The sequence below is a fragment of the Mirounga angustirostris genome, unplaced genomic scaffold (genome assembly GCF_029215605.1).
Source record: "Mirounga angustirostris isolate CCGP_5_RB_7025 unplaced genomic scaffold, mMirAng1.0.hap1 SCAF_3, whole genome shotgun sequence".
NCBI lineage: Eukaryota > Metazoa > Chordata > Mammalia > Carnivora > Phocidae > Mirounga > Mirounga angustirostris.
Genome location: NW_026991711.1, coordinates 943,799 through 958,714, shown reverse-complemented (window position 1 = coordinate 958,714; position 14,916 = coordinate 943,799). Strand labels below are relative to the sequence as shown.

The following is a 14,916-nucleotide window of genomic DNA, read 5'->3' as shown; positions in this document are numbered from 1 at the left end:
CATGGCCCTGATGCGTGGGCCCTGACACGTGGCCCTGATGCATGGCCCTGACGCGTGGTCCTGATGTGTGGCCCCGACATGTGGCCCCGACACGTGGTCCTGACGTGTGGTCCCTGACATATGATCCTGACGTGTGGTCCTAACCCATGGTCCTGACACGTGGCCCTGACGTGTGGTCCCTGACGTGTGGTTCTGACGTGTCATCCCTGACGTGTGGTCCTGACACGTGGCCCTGACGTGTGGGCCCTGACGTGTGGCCCTGATGTGTGGTTCTGATGTGTGGCCCTGACAAGTGGCCCTGATGCGTTGTCCTGACATGTCCTGATGCGTGGCCCTGACGTTTGGTCCTGACACGTGGCCCTGACGCGTGGTCCTGACGTGTGGTCCCTGACATGTGGCCCTGATGCATGGCCCTGACGTGTCATCCCTGATGCGTGGCCCTGACGCGTGGGCCCTGACACGTGGTCCTGACATGTGGCCCCGACACGTGGCACTGATGTGTGGCCCCGACATGTGGCACTGACATGTGGCCCTGACATGTGGTCCTGACGTGTGGTCCCTGACATATGATCCTGACGCGTGGTCCTAACCCATGGTCCTGACGCATGGCCCTGACGTGTGGTCCTGACACATGGCCCTGGCGCATGGCCCTGACGTGTGGCCCCGGAGCTCAGGGGTCCCCGTGGGATCTGAAGGTTGTCAGCAGGATGGGGGTCTCTGTGGGGACACGTCAGCAGTAAGGCAGGTTTGTTTCGTGTGGTGCCTTGGTCACTGGAAGAGGCACTGCTCCCAGCGGGGAGAAGCGGGGTATCCTTCAGAGGAGTGAGAACCCCTTGACAACACGAGGGTCATGGTGCCCAGCGGCGAGATGCTTAGCCAGGAGGCTGCGGGCCCTCTGCCGGCTCCCTCCGTCTCCCCAACCTGTTCTTGCCCCTTCAGGACCCCAAAGGCTCACGGCTCTAGTGCACCAGTGACCCAGATTCATGACCTTGACCTTCCTGCAGGTGATAATCCCACCGCTCTTGGCATTACTTGGGGAGGAAGCAGGGCCGCAGGCCGGCCCCGAGCCCCCCACCCCCCAGACACACCTTTTCTCTAGTATCCAAACTCCAGCCAGCAGCTTGGGAGGGGACTATGTGGACGTGACGAAGGACCCCCTCGGTGGCTGTGAGATCAGCCCTGTGGGCCTGACCTAGCGGGCTGGGCCTCATGAGGGCCAGGCTCCTCCCACAAGAAGGAGCATGAGTCCGGGGATCTGGCTGAGTGACACTGACGGGGGACCCGTCCCATGTCATGCCACACCCGGCACCGTCCACGGAGAATGTCAGCGTGGCTCAGGGTGCGCCCAACCCCTTCTCCAGTAGTGCCCATACGGTGTGCCCTGCACGCGTCAGAAGGATCTGCCCCCCTCCCCGGGTCTCCCAGACACAGTCAGGTTTTCAGCATCATTCCATCAATGGCCATGATACCTGCTGTTTTTGGACATCATCGTAATTTGGCAGGATTATGCAGGACACGCCTGAGAAACACCAGGAGGTGCCCCGTGGCCCGAGCCGTAGCAGGGGGCTGCCCGTATGCGCTTCAGTGAGATCCAGGATGTGCGGAGCCCATGCTTGCGGCCCAGGCTGACCCAAAGCTTAGCTCGAAACAAGCCCTTTTACTGGTTTGTTGTTAATTCCCTGGGCGGGAATTCTGGAAGGGCCGGCCGTGTGGTTCTCTCTCCCCGGGTGGTGCTGGCCAGCTGGAACATCAGGGGGCTTCCCTCACACATGCGGCGTTCCGGGGCCCCTGCGTGACGCCGGCCGCTCCCTCCCTGGCAGTGCGGGCTTCCTCCCCAGGAGGGAGCTTGGAGCAGGGAGGGTGGACACTGCGTGTCTTGCGGTCCAGCCCGGAGAGCTACGCCGCATGACTTAGGCTGCATCCGACAGCCAGGACAGGGGGCCGGGGCAGGAGAGATGGGCCCATCCCTCAAGGGGGCGGTCTCCAGCCACCCCGGCACCGGCGAGCAGGCCGACCTGGAGCTTGGGTCCCAGTGACTCCTGCGTGCTCTCAGCCCTTCCCTGGACTGTTTGCAGGACGGTTCAGACCACGTGAGCCCCAGACCAAACTCAGCCTCCTCTTCAAGCTCCTCTTCCCAGGTCCTGAACCCCACACCCGACCAGCAAAGTCCTTCAGGTCTCCCACCCGCCTGGTGCCCTCCCCCCTCACACTGCCAAAGGGATGGCCCCCTTCAGACCCCAACTATCTGAAGCCTTAGGAGGTCGGCTAGGGTAGGAGGCTGGGCACTGTGCAGGGTTTAAAGCAGCTCCCGGCACAGAGAGCCGTACTTCTTGGCGTTAGCGAGCAAACAGGACAAGCAGCAGCGCAATCGTGTGGAAAGAGGCACAGGGAACATTCTGGAGGAAACGGGCCACGAATTCTGGCAGCTGCCCCGTGGCGGCAGAATAATGGGGGATTGTTGGAATGCGTGTCACTCTTGTCCACACCAAGGGGTTCCTTGGAAAGCACACACGTCTTTCCTAATAAGCAAGCACAGCCTTGACAAAACGCCATCAATTCTAAGCGGACGCTGGTGCTTCGGGAAGGCGCCCGCACTAAGCGCTGCCTCACTCTCTCCCCAGGTGGGCGCGGGCAGGACGGCAGCCCCGTCATCACCTTCCCGGACTACCCAGCCTTCAGCGACGTCCCCGACAAGGAGTTCCAGAATGTCATGACCTACCTCACCAGCATCCCCAGGTGCGTGTCGCTGAGCCCCAGGCTGTCAGAGAAGGAGGTGGTGCTGAGGGGCTCACGGCCCCGCAGAGCCGGCGGGGTCCAGAGCCTGCGTCCTGCCCCTGCCCTTGGGAAGTGTCGGCTCCAGCCCCAGCACCTGGGGTCCGATGGAGCCTGGGACCTTCCCTTGATCCGTTCGACAGACCGGGCCACTGTGAATGGCAGGGGCTTTCGTGCCACTGGAAGGAGGCCACAGCACAGAGTGGCTCTGAGACCCTCTGGGGCTCGGCCTGACCCGTCGTCCCCCTCACGCTCTCGCGGGGGGAGAACTGACCCCAGAGGCGACTCCCCCAACTGTGGTTCTGTTTTATTATGAGCAGAGCTGGAGCCCTTCTTCCAGAAAGGCAGGGAAACTTCCCCCGTAGCTCCCCGGCCGCACTTGGGCGGACGCCACACCACCCGGGGCGCCCACTCCACCACGAGAAGTGGTGAGGATGTGGACCTTACACCCTGATGAGCGAACACCATGGCTGTTGAGCCTCGTGGGTGATCTCGTTCCTCCGGTGACATCAGGGTGAGGAGGAGGTCAGCTGCAGTGTAGGAGCTCAGCCCCCCGGGTCCCCGGAGACGCCACCCTCATTCTTCAGCGTCCATAAGGACAGGTTTCTGAATTTGTGTAAATTAAGCTCCGTGAATTAGTCTAATCCAGAAAACAGACCAAAACAGCAAATTCGATTGACTGGTTCCTGTTGTATGAAAACTGCCAACCAGTGACAGCCCATCACCGATCAGTGCTGCGGGGTCCTAGATTCTTCTAGCAACCTGGGGGGGAGCCCTCCTCAGGGACGTGGGTGCTGAGTAGTCTCCTGGCAGGAGAAAGGTGGGCCACGGCCTGGGTCACATGGGGTCTGCCGTCCTTTCTTTCCAAGCACCGGGCTCTGGACGGGCGGCCTGGGAGCCCAGCAGCTTCCTTAGCACCCCTGGGCCGGCCGTGCGCCCTTGAGGGGCTTCCTGGTGGGGCTGCAATACCTCAGAGCATCTCTGTTCATTGTCTGGGCCCTGGGATCAGAGACAGGACGGCGGTCTCAGGCCTGCTCAGCCCCCGAGGCCATGGGGCAGGAGTGTAAGCTCACGGCTGTGAGGTGGCCGGAAGATGCGGGCTTCCCCGGAGAAGCACTGGGGAGGGTCCTTGGGGAAGGGACACTAGGATGCCGGGGTTCGAAGACATGGGGGGTACCCAGGACGGTAACTCTGGCCCCCCGTGTGCACCGCGGCGGGCACGTGGGACAGGGCAGCCCCTTGAGTGTGAAATGACTGAACACGCAGTGGTTTTAGGGAAGGACAAGTTCAAGGGATTTGGAGAGAAAACGGGGACGGCTGGGGTGGGCTGCTGACCGTGGACGCCCGTGCAGTCCCTGGTCTTCTGAGTGGGGGCCGTCCTGAGTGCAGGAGACGGTGGCCGGAGCGGGCCGAGGCGGCCTGACTGCAGAGCTGGCTCAGTGCTGAGCTGGGGGTCACAGGGCCCTGTGTTTCCGGGCACTCCTAGATGTTTTGAAAGGCAAAGAATCATGTTATATCTGGAAATGTGAACAGCCAGTGACCCAGGTCTGATGTCGAGGCTGCAAGAGGCACGATGCTGGGAGGGGGCAGCGGGACCCCCAACACACTCTCGGTCCTTCCAGGCTTGTACGTCTCCTCACCCCGGGGTCCCCATCCTCACTAGTTGGCAGATCTTCTGGCCTCAGGGCCTTTGCGCTTGCTGCCCCTCGGTGGACCACTTCAGATGGCTCCTTTTCATGCTTCAGGCCACCCCCTCAGGGAGGCCCCCATCACACCCTCCTAGAGAAAGAAGCAGGCCCTCCACCCTCAGGGCCCCTCACCCGCCAGGCTTCCCGGATCTTATGTGAAATGGTCGTGCTGTCTGCGAGGTTTCAGTCCACGTCTGCCCGTGGTAAATGTGTGCGGACTCATAGACTGCATGTGCGGAGGAACGAAGTCAATCACAGGGCCAGCTGCCTGACTCGGAGGCCCCCGTGCTCCCCTTTGTTTGGGACAGCAACCTTCCGGCTCCTCTTCTATCCCCAGCAGAACGAGCGCTGTGCGGGACCCCGGTTTCCAGGAGCATGTGCATGGCTCATGTGCGGGCAGAGGGAAGGAAGTGCGGTTGGGTCTGTCGTTCCGCGGCGCTGGCCAGGTGGCTGAGAGGCCGCTTCGCGTATTTGAGGCCTGGAGCCCTGGGCTCCATCTCCGGAGACAAGGGTGTGCAGCGGCGTTGGTCAGCGTGTGGTTTACTCACGTCTCCCTTCTTCCCGGAGGAGGGCGCGAGCGCGAGTGCCAGAGAGCTGGATCTGGGCCCGCCCGACCCCACGTGCCCGTGATCTGAGAAGGCAGCCCCAAGGGCACGAGGGGCCCACAGAAGAGGAACCGGGTGCTGGGTGTGCGGCCGCGGGAAGGCGGCATGGCCGAGCAAGCTTGAGGCGGGCACCCGCGGCCTCACCCCGAGCTCCCGCCGCACCTCCTCGACGGGCTGTCAGTCCTGACCGTGAGCGTTGCCGTGGAGGCTGGCGGCTCTGAAAGAGGGAACTGTTCAGGTGGAGCTCTAAAGTACAGGAACGGGCGGTCTCCCTGCACGGGGCCGCTGCATTCCCGCACAACGGGCGCTCACCAAAACCACGGGGCCGGAGCCGTGCCCAGCCCGGTGCGGGGGAAGAACGTGGCATGCGAGGGGGGCCGTGCCTCGGCTCTCCTGGGGGGACCCGAGGTGCCCCCACTGCCTCCCCCGCGCAGATCTCTGTCCTGACCCCAGGGGTGGGGACGTGGGCGGGGCCCCTTCCAGAAGGCAGGCCGGAGCCCCTCACCGGGCAGGCTGGGGCTGCCGGGCCGGCGTGGCCTCCAGGTGGAAGGGTAGCACGACGGCCTGGCGTGGGCTTTCCCACGGCACAACTCGCACACTGGCTGCTTCACGATAAGTCACAGTTTTTAAACCCAGCTTTAATTTCATCTTTGAAAATAACGTGCCATGTGCCGCGTCAGTTGTCCTCGTCATTAATGCAAACGGCCCGAGTTCAGCCCCGGCGCTGACTGGTAGTTACGGTTGAAACACGGCATCGCACCACGGCGGGCTTTGTCCGCGTGCATCCCACGCACGTACGTGGGAAACGCTTCAGTGGTCTTCCGAAAACCTCAGTCAAGGGAATGTGGTACGGTGCTGGGATTGGGCGGGCAGCAGTCAGCCGGCGTCCAGCGGCGTGGTGGCTGCTCGGCGGGCGACCCTGGGAGCTCTCGCCTGGCCTGAGGGCCGGGTCTCGCCATCCAGATCCCTAGGACGCCGGCCGTTCCTCATGGGGCTCACTCAGCACCGTCGCCCAGCCTTGCCCAGGGTGGCGTCTGTGACCTGCGCACAGCAGAGAGGAAGTCAGACACAGGCGCCCTGGGCCAGTCACCCCGTCGCTGTCCGTGAGAAATGTCCGGGTTCTGACACACTTGGACCCAACAGTAAACAAAGTCCTGCTACTTACATTCTCAGGAAATGAAGTAGGTTGTGCACAGGGGTGTGGAGTTTGAAAGGGAAGAATGAGAGAGAAGGGAGGTGAGGGGCCCGGTCGTGGGGGGAGCGGCGGGCACCCTGGCCCGTGGCCTTCAGGGCCCCCTTTGCCCAGTGAAATGGGGCAAAGGTGCGTTGTGGGAGGGGCTGCAGTCTCCGGGACGGGCATGGTGTCCCCACCAGGCGGCAGCAGTGCAGCTGGCCCCAAGGTTTGGAGGGAGCGGTCACCCGAGAAGGGAAGGAGCACGGGGGAGGCCAAGCCCGCATGTGAGCCAGGGATGGGAGCTCGGCCCCAGCAGCCTGTAGGTTTGGGAGTCATGGGCATTTGGGGGGTGAGGCCCCCAGGGGTGGGGTGGGGGCCAGGAGGGGAGACCTCAGATGTCCCGGCTGGGGCGACCACCTGCGTGGGGCCTGTGGCTGCTTAGAAGCCCCTCCCTCCCAGGTGTCCTGGCTGCAGCCCTGCACGTATGGTCGGCTCGTGGGGAGATAGCATGAAAGCCAGGAACTCAGCACGAGTCTCAGGACAACAGGCCGCTGGGGCCCTGGCAAGAACAGTCTTGATGGAGGGTTGGAGGCGAGATGTCGATTGGAGTAAATTTAACAAAAACTGGTGGAGCAGACTCGGAGACTAGGGGAGCAAAGAAACAGAACGGGCAGCTGGAGAGACAGATGAGGACCAGGTTCTCTTTTAAGATGAGAGAAATCATGACATATTTATGCTGATAGAAATTACTCCATAAAAACAAAGAAAAGTGGCAACAATCTGATTTTTCTTACATCTAACCCTGTTCTTTGTGCGCTGCCTCTGAGTCCATTACTAAGCAAACCAGGACAGGGATTACAGAATCCGTCCAGGGGGCACAGATGCCCCAGGCTCCAGTCCCTGAACCCCTCGGCCCCTCCACTCCTGTGGTTCTAAACCTGGACCCCCTCCCCCTCCTGTGGCTCCACACCCTGGACCCCCTCCCCCTCCCACGGTTCCACACCCTGGACCCCCTCCCCCTCCCGCGGTTCCACACCCTGGACCCCGTCCCCCTCCTGCGGTTCCACACCCTGGACCCCCTCCCGTGGTTCCACACCCTGGACCCCGTCCCCCTCCCGCGGTTCCACACCCTGGACCCCGTCCCCCTCCCACGGTTCCACACCCTGGACCCCCTCCCCCTCCCGCGGTTCCACACCCTGGACCCCGTCCCCCTCCCGCGGTTCCACACCCTGGACCTCCTCCCCCTCCACGGTTCCACACCCTGGACCCCGTCCCCCTCCGGCGGTTCCACACCCTGGACCCCATCCCCCTCCGGCGGTTCCACACCCTGGACCCCGTTCCCCTCCCGCGGTTCCACACCCTGGACCCCGTCCCCCTCCCGCGGTTCCACCCCTCTCCCTCCAAGCATGCCCCCAGTCCATCTCCTTCTTTCCTCTCACCTGGTGGTGGAGCCAGTCTTGCCCCATCCACAGTGACAGAAGTGGTTTCCACACTCAGTGTGATCCTGTCCATCCCCACAAATGGGGTCGTGGGAGGCTCCTTCACACAGGCATGTGCATATGCACATTCACACATGCACACGTACACACGTGCACACTTGTTCAGAGCCACACGTGCATAGGGTTGCCAACATTGAGATAAATTTCTGACTTTTCTTTGAAAAGGCAGGTTAGCAGCCCTGGACTTGCAGCTCCACACAGGAACCCTGCAGGAGCCCACCGTGCTGGGCCCCGGAGGCTGCATGCACCCCTCCCCTCCAGGGTTTGGAAGATAACCTTCCCCTGTAGTCTCTCCTTAGCACAATCAAATCCTAATTGAGGAGCTTCTGGAGTTAACGGAAGCTGATAACGAGGTCGACTTTCCTTGAACCTGGTTCAAATCACCGAGTTGCTAGGGAGATAGAGATCCAGTCCCCCAGCTGGCCTCCATGATGGGCACATACAGCCCCACACACGTGTGTGCACAAGCATGCAAGCACACAGACATGCGTGCACACACAGAGTGTGCATGGACTGTAACGAAGGGGAGAAGCGGTGCCTTTGGAAGCACCTTACTTCTTGCTGCCGGTGTGATTTCCGATTGAATCTGCCATGACGTCTGAATGTAAAGACAGAAAATGCACGTGTAAGTATGTACTAAACAATTCACACTGTGCACGTGAGAAGTGAAAGCTCCCACCGACCGCCGGCCTCCTTGCCCACGTAGTTCAGAGTTTGCGTGCTGTCGAAACCTTGTTCCATCCAGTGCACGTGCCTCCCCCACACTGGGAGGCACAGGTGCGCCCGGCTCCTATCCAGAGCGAGTCACGGGGACCCTTCCCAGCAGCCTCCTGTGCTTTAACAGCTCATCATATGAAACCTGCCCAGCCGATCTCAACTCCACCTGTGCTCCCAACTCCCTTCAGATTCCTCAGGAACGAACAGCCTTGTCCCCGGTGTAGCTGGTTCTGGGGTTCTGAGATGGAACGCCTTGAGGGTAACCCATGTGCACACCTCCCAGACGCTGTGTCAGAAGGTCCTTCCCCCCAGCCCTGTGACTAGCAAGTAAAAGACTTTTGCTGTCCACGACTCTGCTCAGCCCGTCGTCCCACGTGGTCTAAAGCTCTGGGAGGTCAGTGACCACTGCCCGCCGAGCTGGCCTCCTCCACGTGGGCCCTGTCTCTCTGTCCTCCGGGCTGTGAGCTCCTGGCCAGGGCCAGAGGCTGCCCGTCGCCTGCAACCTTCTTCCTTTGTTGCAACGACCTTTCTCTGTCACTGTCATCCGGTGCGATAGCCGCTAGCCATGTGTGGCCATTTAAACTTAAAAATGAAAACTAACTGAATGGGAAAGTTCAGGAGTCAGTCATGCTCCCCGTATTTCCGTTCACAAGTGGCCACGCTGGCAGCTCAGATGTGGACAGTTCTGTCCATGATGGGGGGGATCAGGTCACCAGCGACCATGCCCTGATTTATGAAGAAAAGGGCAAGAGATTAGCACCCTGACTCCCTGCCCAAGAGCAGAGACCACAGCTCTTGCCCTACTTGGAAATAAGGACACTCTGCTGTGAGGGAGCCACACTGAGGTACGGGCCGCGGGTCGGGAAGCCTTTCCTTTGCCACTGTCATCCCAAAGCACGTCTGTCCCGCGGGGCTGGAGGTGGCGCAGGGGGCACGTGGTGCTCGGGCTTCAGCCGCAGGTGGAGAGGAGACACCTGAGGCAGACACAGAGGCAGGAACCAGATAAGGTCCGGGCTGCAAGCAGCATCAGGACAGAAGAGGGGCCGGGTCCTGGACCGCCGTGATCCAGACCTGCAGCATGAGCCTGAGGCCAGTAATGAGATTCCAGAAGGTTCTCTGCATGGGTCTGACTTCCCAGGGTGGTGCCTATATGGCCCTGGGGAGCAGGTCACTCCACGATTGCAAAGACCTGGCTGACAGTAAGCACCTCCCCTTTTTTAAATGTATTTAAGGGATTTATGTGGTTCTTAGGATTTTTTTAATAGCATTTTAAAAAATGATGGTAAAATATTCATAACATACAACCTACCATCATAACCATCTCTAAGTGCACAGGTCAGTAGTACCAAGTATGTTCCCATTGTTGTGCAATACGTCTCCGGAACCTTCTCTTTCCCCGAAGTGATACCGTCCCGTTCAACACCGTGAATCTGACGCTCCAGGAGCCTCCCGGAAGCAGGATCCTGCGGTGTGTGTCCTTCTGTGGCGTGTCCACCAGCTCCGTCTATGACTCGCGCCCCCGCGTGGACGGACCGCGCTGCCACGCCAGGCTTCGGTTGGTGGAGGAAGCCATGTTTCCGAGCTGGGTTAGAAATCGGCCTTTGAAAATAGATAAGATGCTCAGCTTCCTCGTGTGCTGTGCAGGTCACGTAAACCAGGACGGCTGAGCTCCTGGCGATCCGCACATTCCTGCTCCCACCCCACGGTCACGAGTTAAATTCCAGGTGCATTCGGGGTGATTCACCTGGATATCGTAGTTTGGGTTTTCTGTGTTCATTTTTGTCAAAAAAAATATACCAATTGACATGGGGTGGGAGGTGGAATATAAAGAACATAAAAAAGCAAGGTTTCGGGCGGCTGGGTGGCTCAGTCGTTGGGCGTCTGCCTTCGGCTCAGGTCATGGTCCCAGGGTCCTGGGATCAGGCCCCGCATGGGGCTCCCTGCTCAGCCGAAGCCTGCTTCTCGCTCTCCCACTCCCCCTGCTTGTGCTCCCTCTCTCGCTGTCTCTCTCTCTGTCAAATAAATAAAATCTTTAAAAAAAAAAAAAAAAGCAAGATTTCAGGCTCTTCAGAGAAATTCCTGTGGGTTTTTTTTTAAACGGGCCGTTCCTTTGGTTGCAAAGGAGAGGTTAAGTCACCGCTTCGTGACCAGCGCCCGTGCCTGAGCCTCAGCAGCCCTGACGGAATCCCGTGTTACTTGGAATGGAAGGGTTACCGTGTGTGGGAGAGTTTTTAAACGGCGCTTGGAGTTTTTTTCACTGTTTTCACTGGGATGAAACACTGACAGGTGTTAGATAAACACGGTGCAGAAACGGTATCATAACAGGGCAAGTTTCTGAATCCTAAGAAGAGAGAAGAAACAGCCCGGAAGTTCATTGTGGACAGCTCAGGGGACCGTTCATGTTCTCGGTGTTCAGACCTGGGCCTGTGAGTCACACGGGCAGAGAAGACGCCCATGACATTTCCTTACAGAGGAAGACAAGGTCTCTTCGACATTTGCTAATGTCTGTGGACCGGTGTCTGACCGTGGGGAGAGAGAGAGAGAGAGGAGGAGAGAGAGGGAGGGAGGCCTTGCCTCGGTCCCATGGGGCCTGGGAGGGGCGGCTCCTGCCTGAGGCCCGGCGTCCGCGGCTCTGCCACTCCCAGACACCTGCCTGCCCCAGGGCTGCCCAGCCCTCAGGGACCCGGGGCCCTGCCATGGAGAACCGCGCTACCCCTGACAGCTGTCCTGCCCCCGGCCAGGGACGGTCTGGGACACGTACCAGCCTGTGACCCTGCCTCCTGCCAGGGGCCTGCCCACCGCCCTGGCCTTGTCTCTTGCCGCGCCGGTGCCAGGCTGAGCTGGCCTCCTGCGGGTGGCTCCGACGTGCTCACGGTCACCCCAGCCCGGACGCTGGGGAGGCGTCCAGTGTAGCCCTGAGCCCCGGGCCAAGCAGGAGCTGTGGGTGCTCAGAAACGCCCCGCCTGGCTGCTGTCTCTCCTTAAACTCTTCACCTTCTCTTTCCACGCACTCGGACTGCGAGGCCTCCCGGTTGTGACCTGTAGGTGTTTGCATTCCAGAAAACATTGCTCAGAGATACGGACCTGACTTAGCAGTGGGGGACCCTCAGGCTGCATCCACCCTGAGGCCCCGGGGTCCTGCCCCGGGGAGCAGACTCGAGGGTGCAGGGCTGCGGTGACACTCCGGGGCCTCGGGAGCCCTCCACTCCAAGGTGGGGAGACCGCAGCTTCACCAGGCACGGGAAGCTGCGTGCCCCAGTGCTCATCCGTGGGCACCCTGACTCTGGGGCCCAGAGGAACACAGTTCCCTGCTGGAGGCGTTGACTGATATAGGTGCATCTATTCTGCGTTAGAGGGGTGGAGACACGCGAAGTCCACCAGGTGAGAACAGCAGAGGCTGTGGACTCAGAGCTCCCCACAGCAGGCCGTCGGCCAGGCCACCGTCACGTGCATGTGGTAGAGACCCCGGCAGGTGGGGCGGGGAGACCTCAGGGTGGCACAGGGACAGCTGGTGAAGGGTGCTGATGGGGGCGCCGGCCGGGGACGGCTCAGGGGCCGGGACACCGGGGCAGCTAACCAGAAGCGGGTCCCGTGGGATGGGTCAGCGAAGCACCCTGGGCTTTCCCTGGTTGGTCCCAGGACTCAGGACATCAGGGGCAGGTGGCCCCGGGGGGTGGGGGTGTCTGGTTTCCAGGATTGCTGCTGGAATCAGCTACCTGCAGGAGTGACTTCTCGACGGCAGCCCAGCTGTCTGGGCTGCGGCTGACACAGTGGCTCGTTTTCTGGGCTGTGGCTGCAGGTCGTGGGTCAGAGTGCTATTTTTATAGACACCTGACTGTGTCCATCTGCATATTCAGTCTTTTGGAGGCAATGGTAACAAAGTTTAACTTCTTTAAAGGGATTTGTAGCCACAATTAAGGAGACAGTTTTGCTGCTGATGGAAAGACAGTTGCAAGCTGGTGGGGCTGGCGAAGGGCGGTGGATGGTGCGTGAGTGCGGACCTGGGATTGGGGGAAAGACCCCTGGCGGGCGGGGGACTGGTGCAGGTCAGCAGACTCAGGTCCTCAGCACTGGGCTCAGGAGCAAAGGGGCGCTGCCCTCGGTGGGCTGGAAGAATGTGGGAAGGGGAGCGGTGGCCCCCGATTTCAGTGCTGGGCAGAGGTGAACCCGAGGCCCCTGTGGCTGGGCCTGCACCGGGGGGCTGACGCTATCACTGAGCCCTGTTCATACCATGTGCTGAGAGCGGGTTGGGGGTCAGGCACGGCAGGAGACTGGCAGAAGCCACCCGTGTGGGGTGTGTGGTCGGTCAGCGTCAGTGGATGAGGCTCTCAGAGCACAGGAGGCTGGGCAGCCAAGGGCCCGTAGCGGCCACCAGAGATGGCATGTGACCAAACGCTCTCCCTCACGCACGCAGGGACAGAGGCGGCTTGGGGCCACGGGAGTCCTTCCTGGTGTACCCCAGCCCAGCGACGGAGCCCCGGCAAGGCCCTCCTCTGGGCCTGCCCAGTGAGAGGGTCATGTGATCCTGTCCCGGTCCTTCCAAGCAGTGGGGTCACGGATTCCCAATTTAAAAGGAAGGCAGAAAAGTGAGCCCATGGTTTGTCCATTACCATCGGCTTAGTACCATCTGTTTTCCTGAGAAGACTCTTGTCCACCCAGGGAAGGAGGCGGTGTGGACCAAGCCCACTGCCCCCTCCACATCCTCTAACATCAAACAACTGGGTCAAGCACCCTTGGGCGATGCTCCGGCTGGGGCAGCGGTGAGGGCTCTCCCAGTGGGGCCGGGGCTCAGGAAGCATGCAGAGTGCCCAGTGGGAAAGCAGGGGCCGCCCACAGCCTCCCTGAATCCCGGGGACAGTCTCAGGCTCCACTCCCTCCGGTGCTTGGAAATCTGTCCTGAGCTCACGGGGGGACAGACGTTCTAGCATTGACGGATTGGCCGTGAAGCAGGACTTTCTTAGGACCAGCCCATCATCCCAGCTTTTGAAAGCCTGCTCTGACCCCTCAGACAGCTGGGAAGGGAGGATTCCCAAACACCCCGTCCTGGCGGGCAGCTGGGACCCCGTGGCCGTGCCCGGGGAGGAGAGAGTGGGGGGAGGAGGAGGGCTCCCGGACTTGCCCACTAGCACAGCCTGTGAAGTTGGCCTGTCCCCATGTTCCTGGTGGGGCACCCTGGGCCCGCCTGGGTCGCAGGCAGCACTCACTTCCGGCCACAGGAGGGCACCATTGGTCAGAACGCATTCTTCATCCTGGTGATGGGCTCTTATGGGTGTCTGTGACGGGCACCCCGCGTGCCCCAAACCATGCGTGGGAAGCTGCCCCCCAAGTTGTCTCCCGAGAGCCCTGCTGCCCTGTGGAGGCCACCCAGAGGAAGGGGACCGGCGCGGGGCGGGAGGGGCACTGACGGGGACCCCACATGGCCCCTCTGCTGCTCCCGGAAGCTGTGCCCCCCCAGCTATCTCAGACCTGGAGAGGCAGTACCCTCCTGGTACCCTGAGACTTCTTCCTAAGGGCTTCTCCTCCAGGCGTCCCCAGTGTGCACCCCCTGCCACTGCCCACCTGAGGGCTCCCCTCTACCCCCTCCTGCCAGCATGACGCCCACCGCCCCCACACCTCCCTGCTGTGTCCTTGGGTCCCCCCACTCCGCTCCATCCTGACGTCACCTCATTGTGAGTCGGGGGGCAGCTGAGTCTCAGGCTGCTCACCACCCCTCCTTTGTCCTCACTTGCCTGCTGACCCCGCCCAGCGCCAGGTCCAGCAGCCCCACCCCCGCCCCCCCAGTGTCCGGACCTCCTCCGGGCTCTCCTGGGACAGAAGCTCGGGTCAGGGGTGGCATCTCTGCGTCACAGAAGGCCCTCGGGGCTCGTCTGCAGGACTGGCCAGGCAGGTGTGGCTCTGGACCAGCAGCAGCGGCATTGGGAGCTCGTTAGCAAGGTGGCCCCACTGAGGCGCCCTGAGCCCGGGTCTGCGTATTTGCCAGCCCTGGGAGTCCCATGTGCACGCTGCAGTTTGAGAAGCAGCATGCTGTGGCCTGTCAGAGTGCCCCGGCTCCGTCCCTCTGCTGTCCCCACCACGGCCGCTCTCTGCCGTTTCTCGCCCCACAGTCCTGGTCTGTGTTTGCGACTCCACCCGCCCCGGCTCTGTGACGAACTGGTGTAAACAGGCGAGTCCCCCACTCCCCTGCCGGGTCTGGAGAACGAGATGCAGCTTGGCCAGGAGCAAGACTATGGGATGCAGCTGACCGCAGACCTCACTGTCAGGGGACTGCCCAGCCCCTGCTTCCAGACTGTTCTCAGGCTGCTCCCTGCTCCCGCCCGGGGATGGGGAGGTTGCACCCACGTGACGGGCTGTGGGCCTGGGCCACCAAGGCCACCCAGGTGTTGGAGAGGGCACCAGTGTGGCTGAATCCCAGAAACAGAGTTCACTCGAGCTCTGTGCCAAAAGTGAGCTCATCAGCCTCAC

The 14,916-nt window shown here is 61.4% G+C and overlaps 1 protein-coding gene across 7 annotated transcripts in view; it reads left to right on the top strand.

Moving 5' to 3' along the window:
• Positions 1-14,916, top strand: part of MCF2L (MCF.2 cell line derived transforming sequence like) — a 96,600-nt gene that overhangs the window by 42,932 nt on the left and 38,752 nt on the right. For all 7 annotated transcript variants that reach the window (XM_064585884.1, XM_064585885.1, XM_045869740.3 and 4 more), the window contains exon 3: positions 2,622-2,736. In XM_064585884.1, coding sequence (XP_064441954.1) covers positions 2,622-2,736 — 115 coding nt within the window. The remainder of the gene's footprint in view (positions 1-2,621; positions 2,737-14,916) is intronic.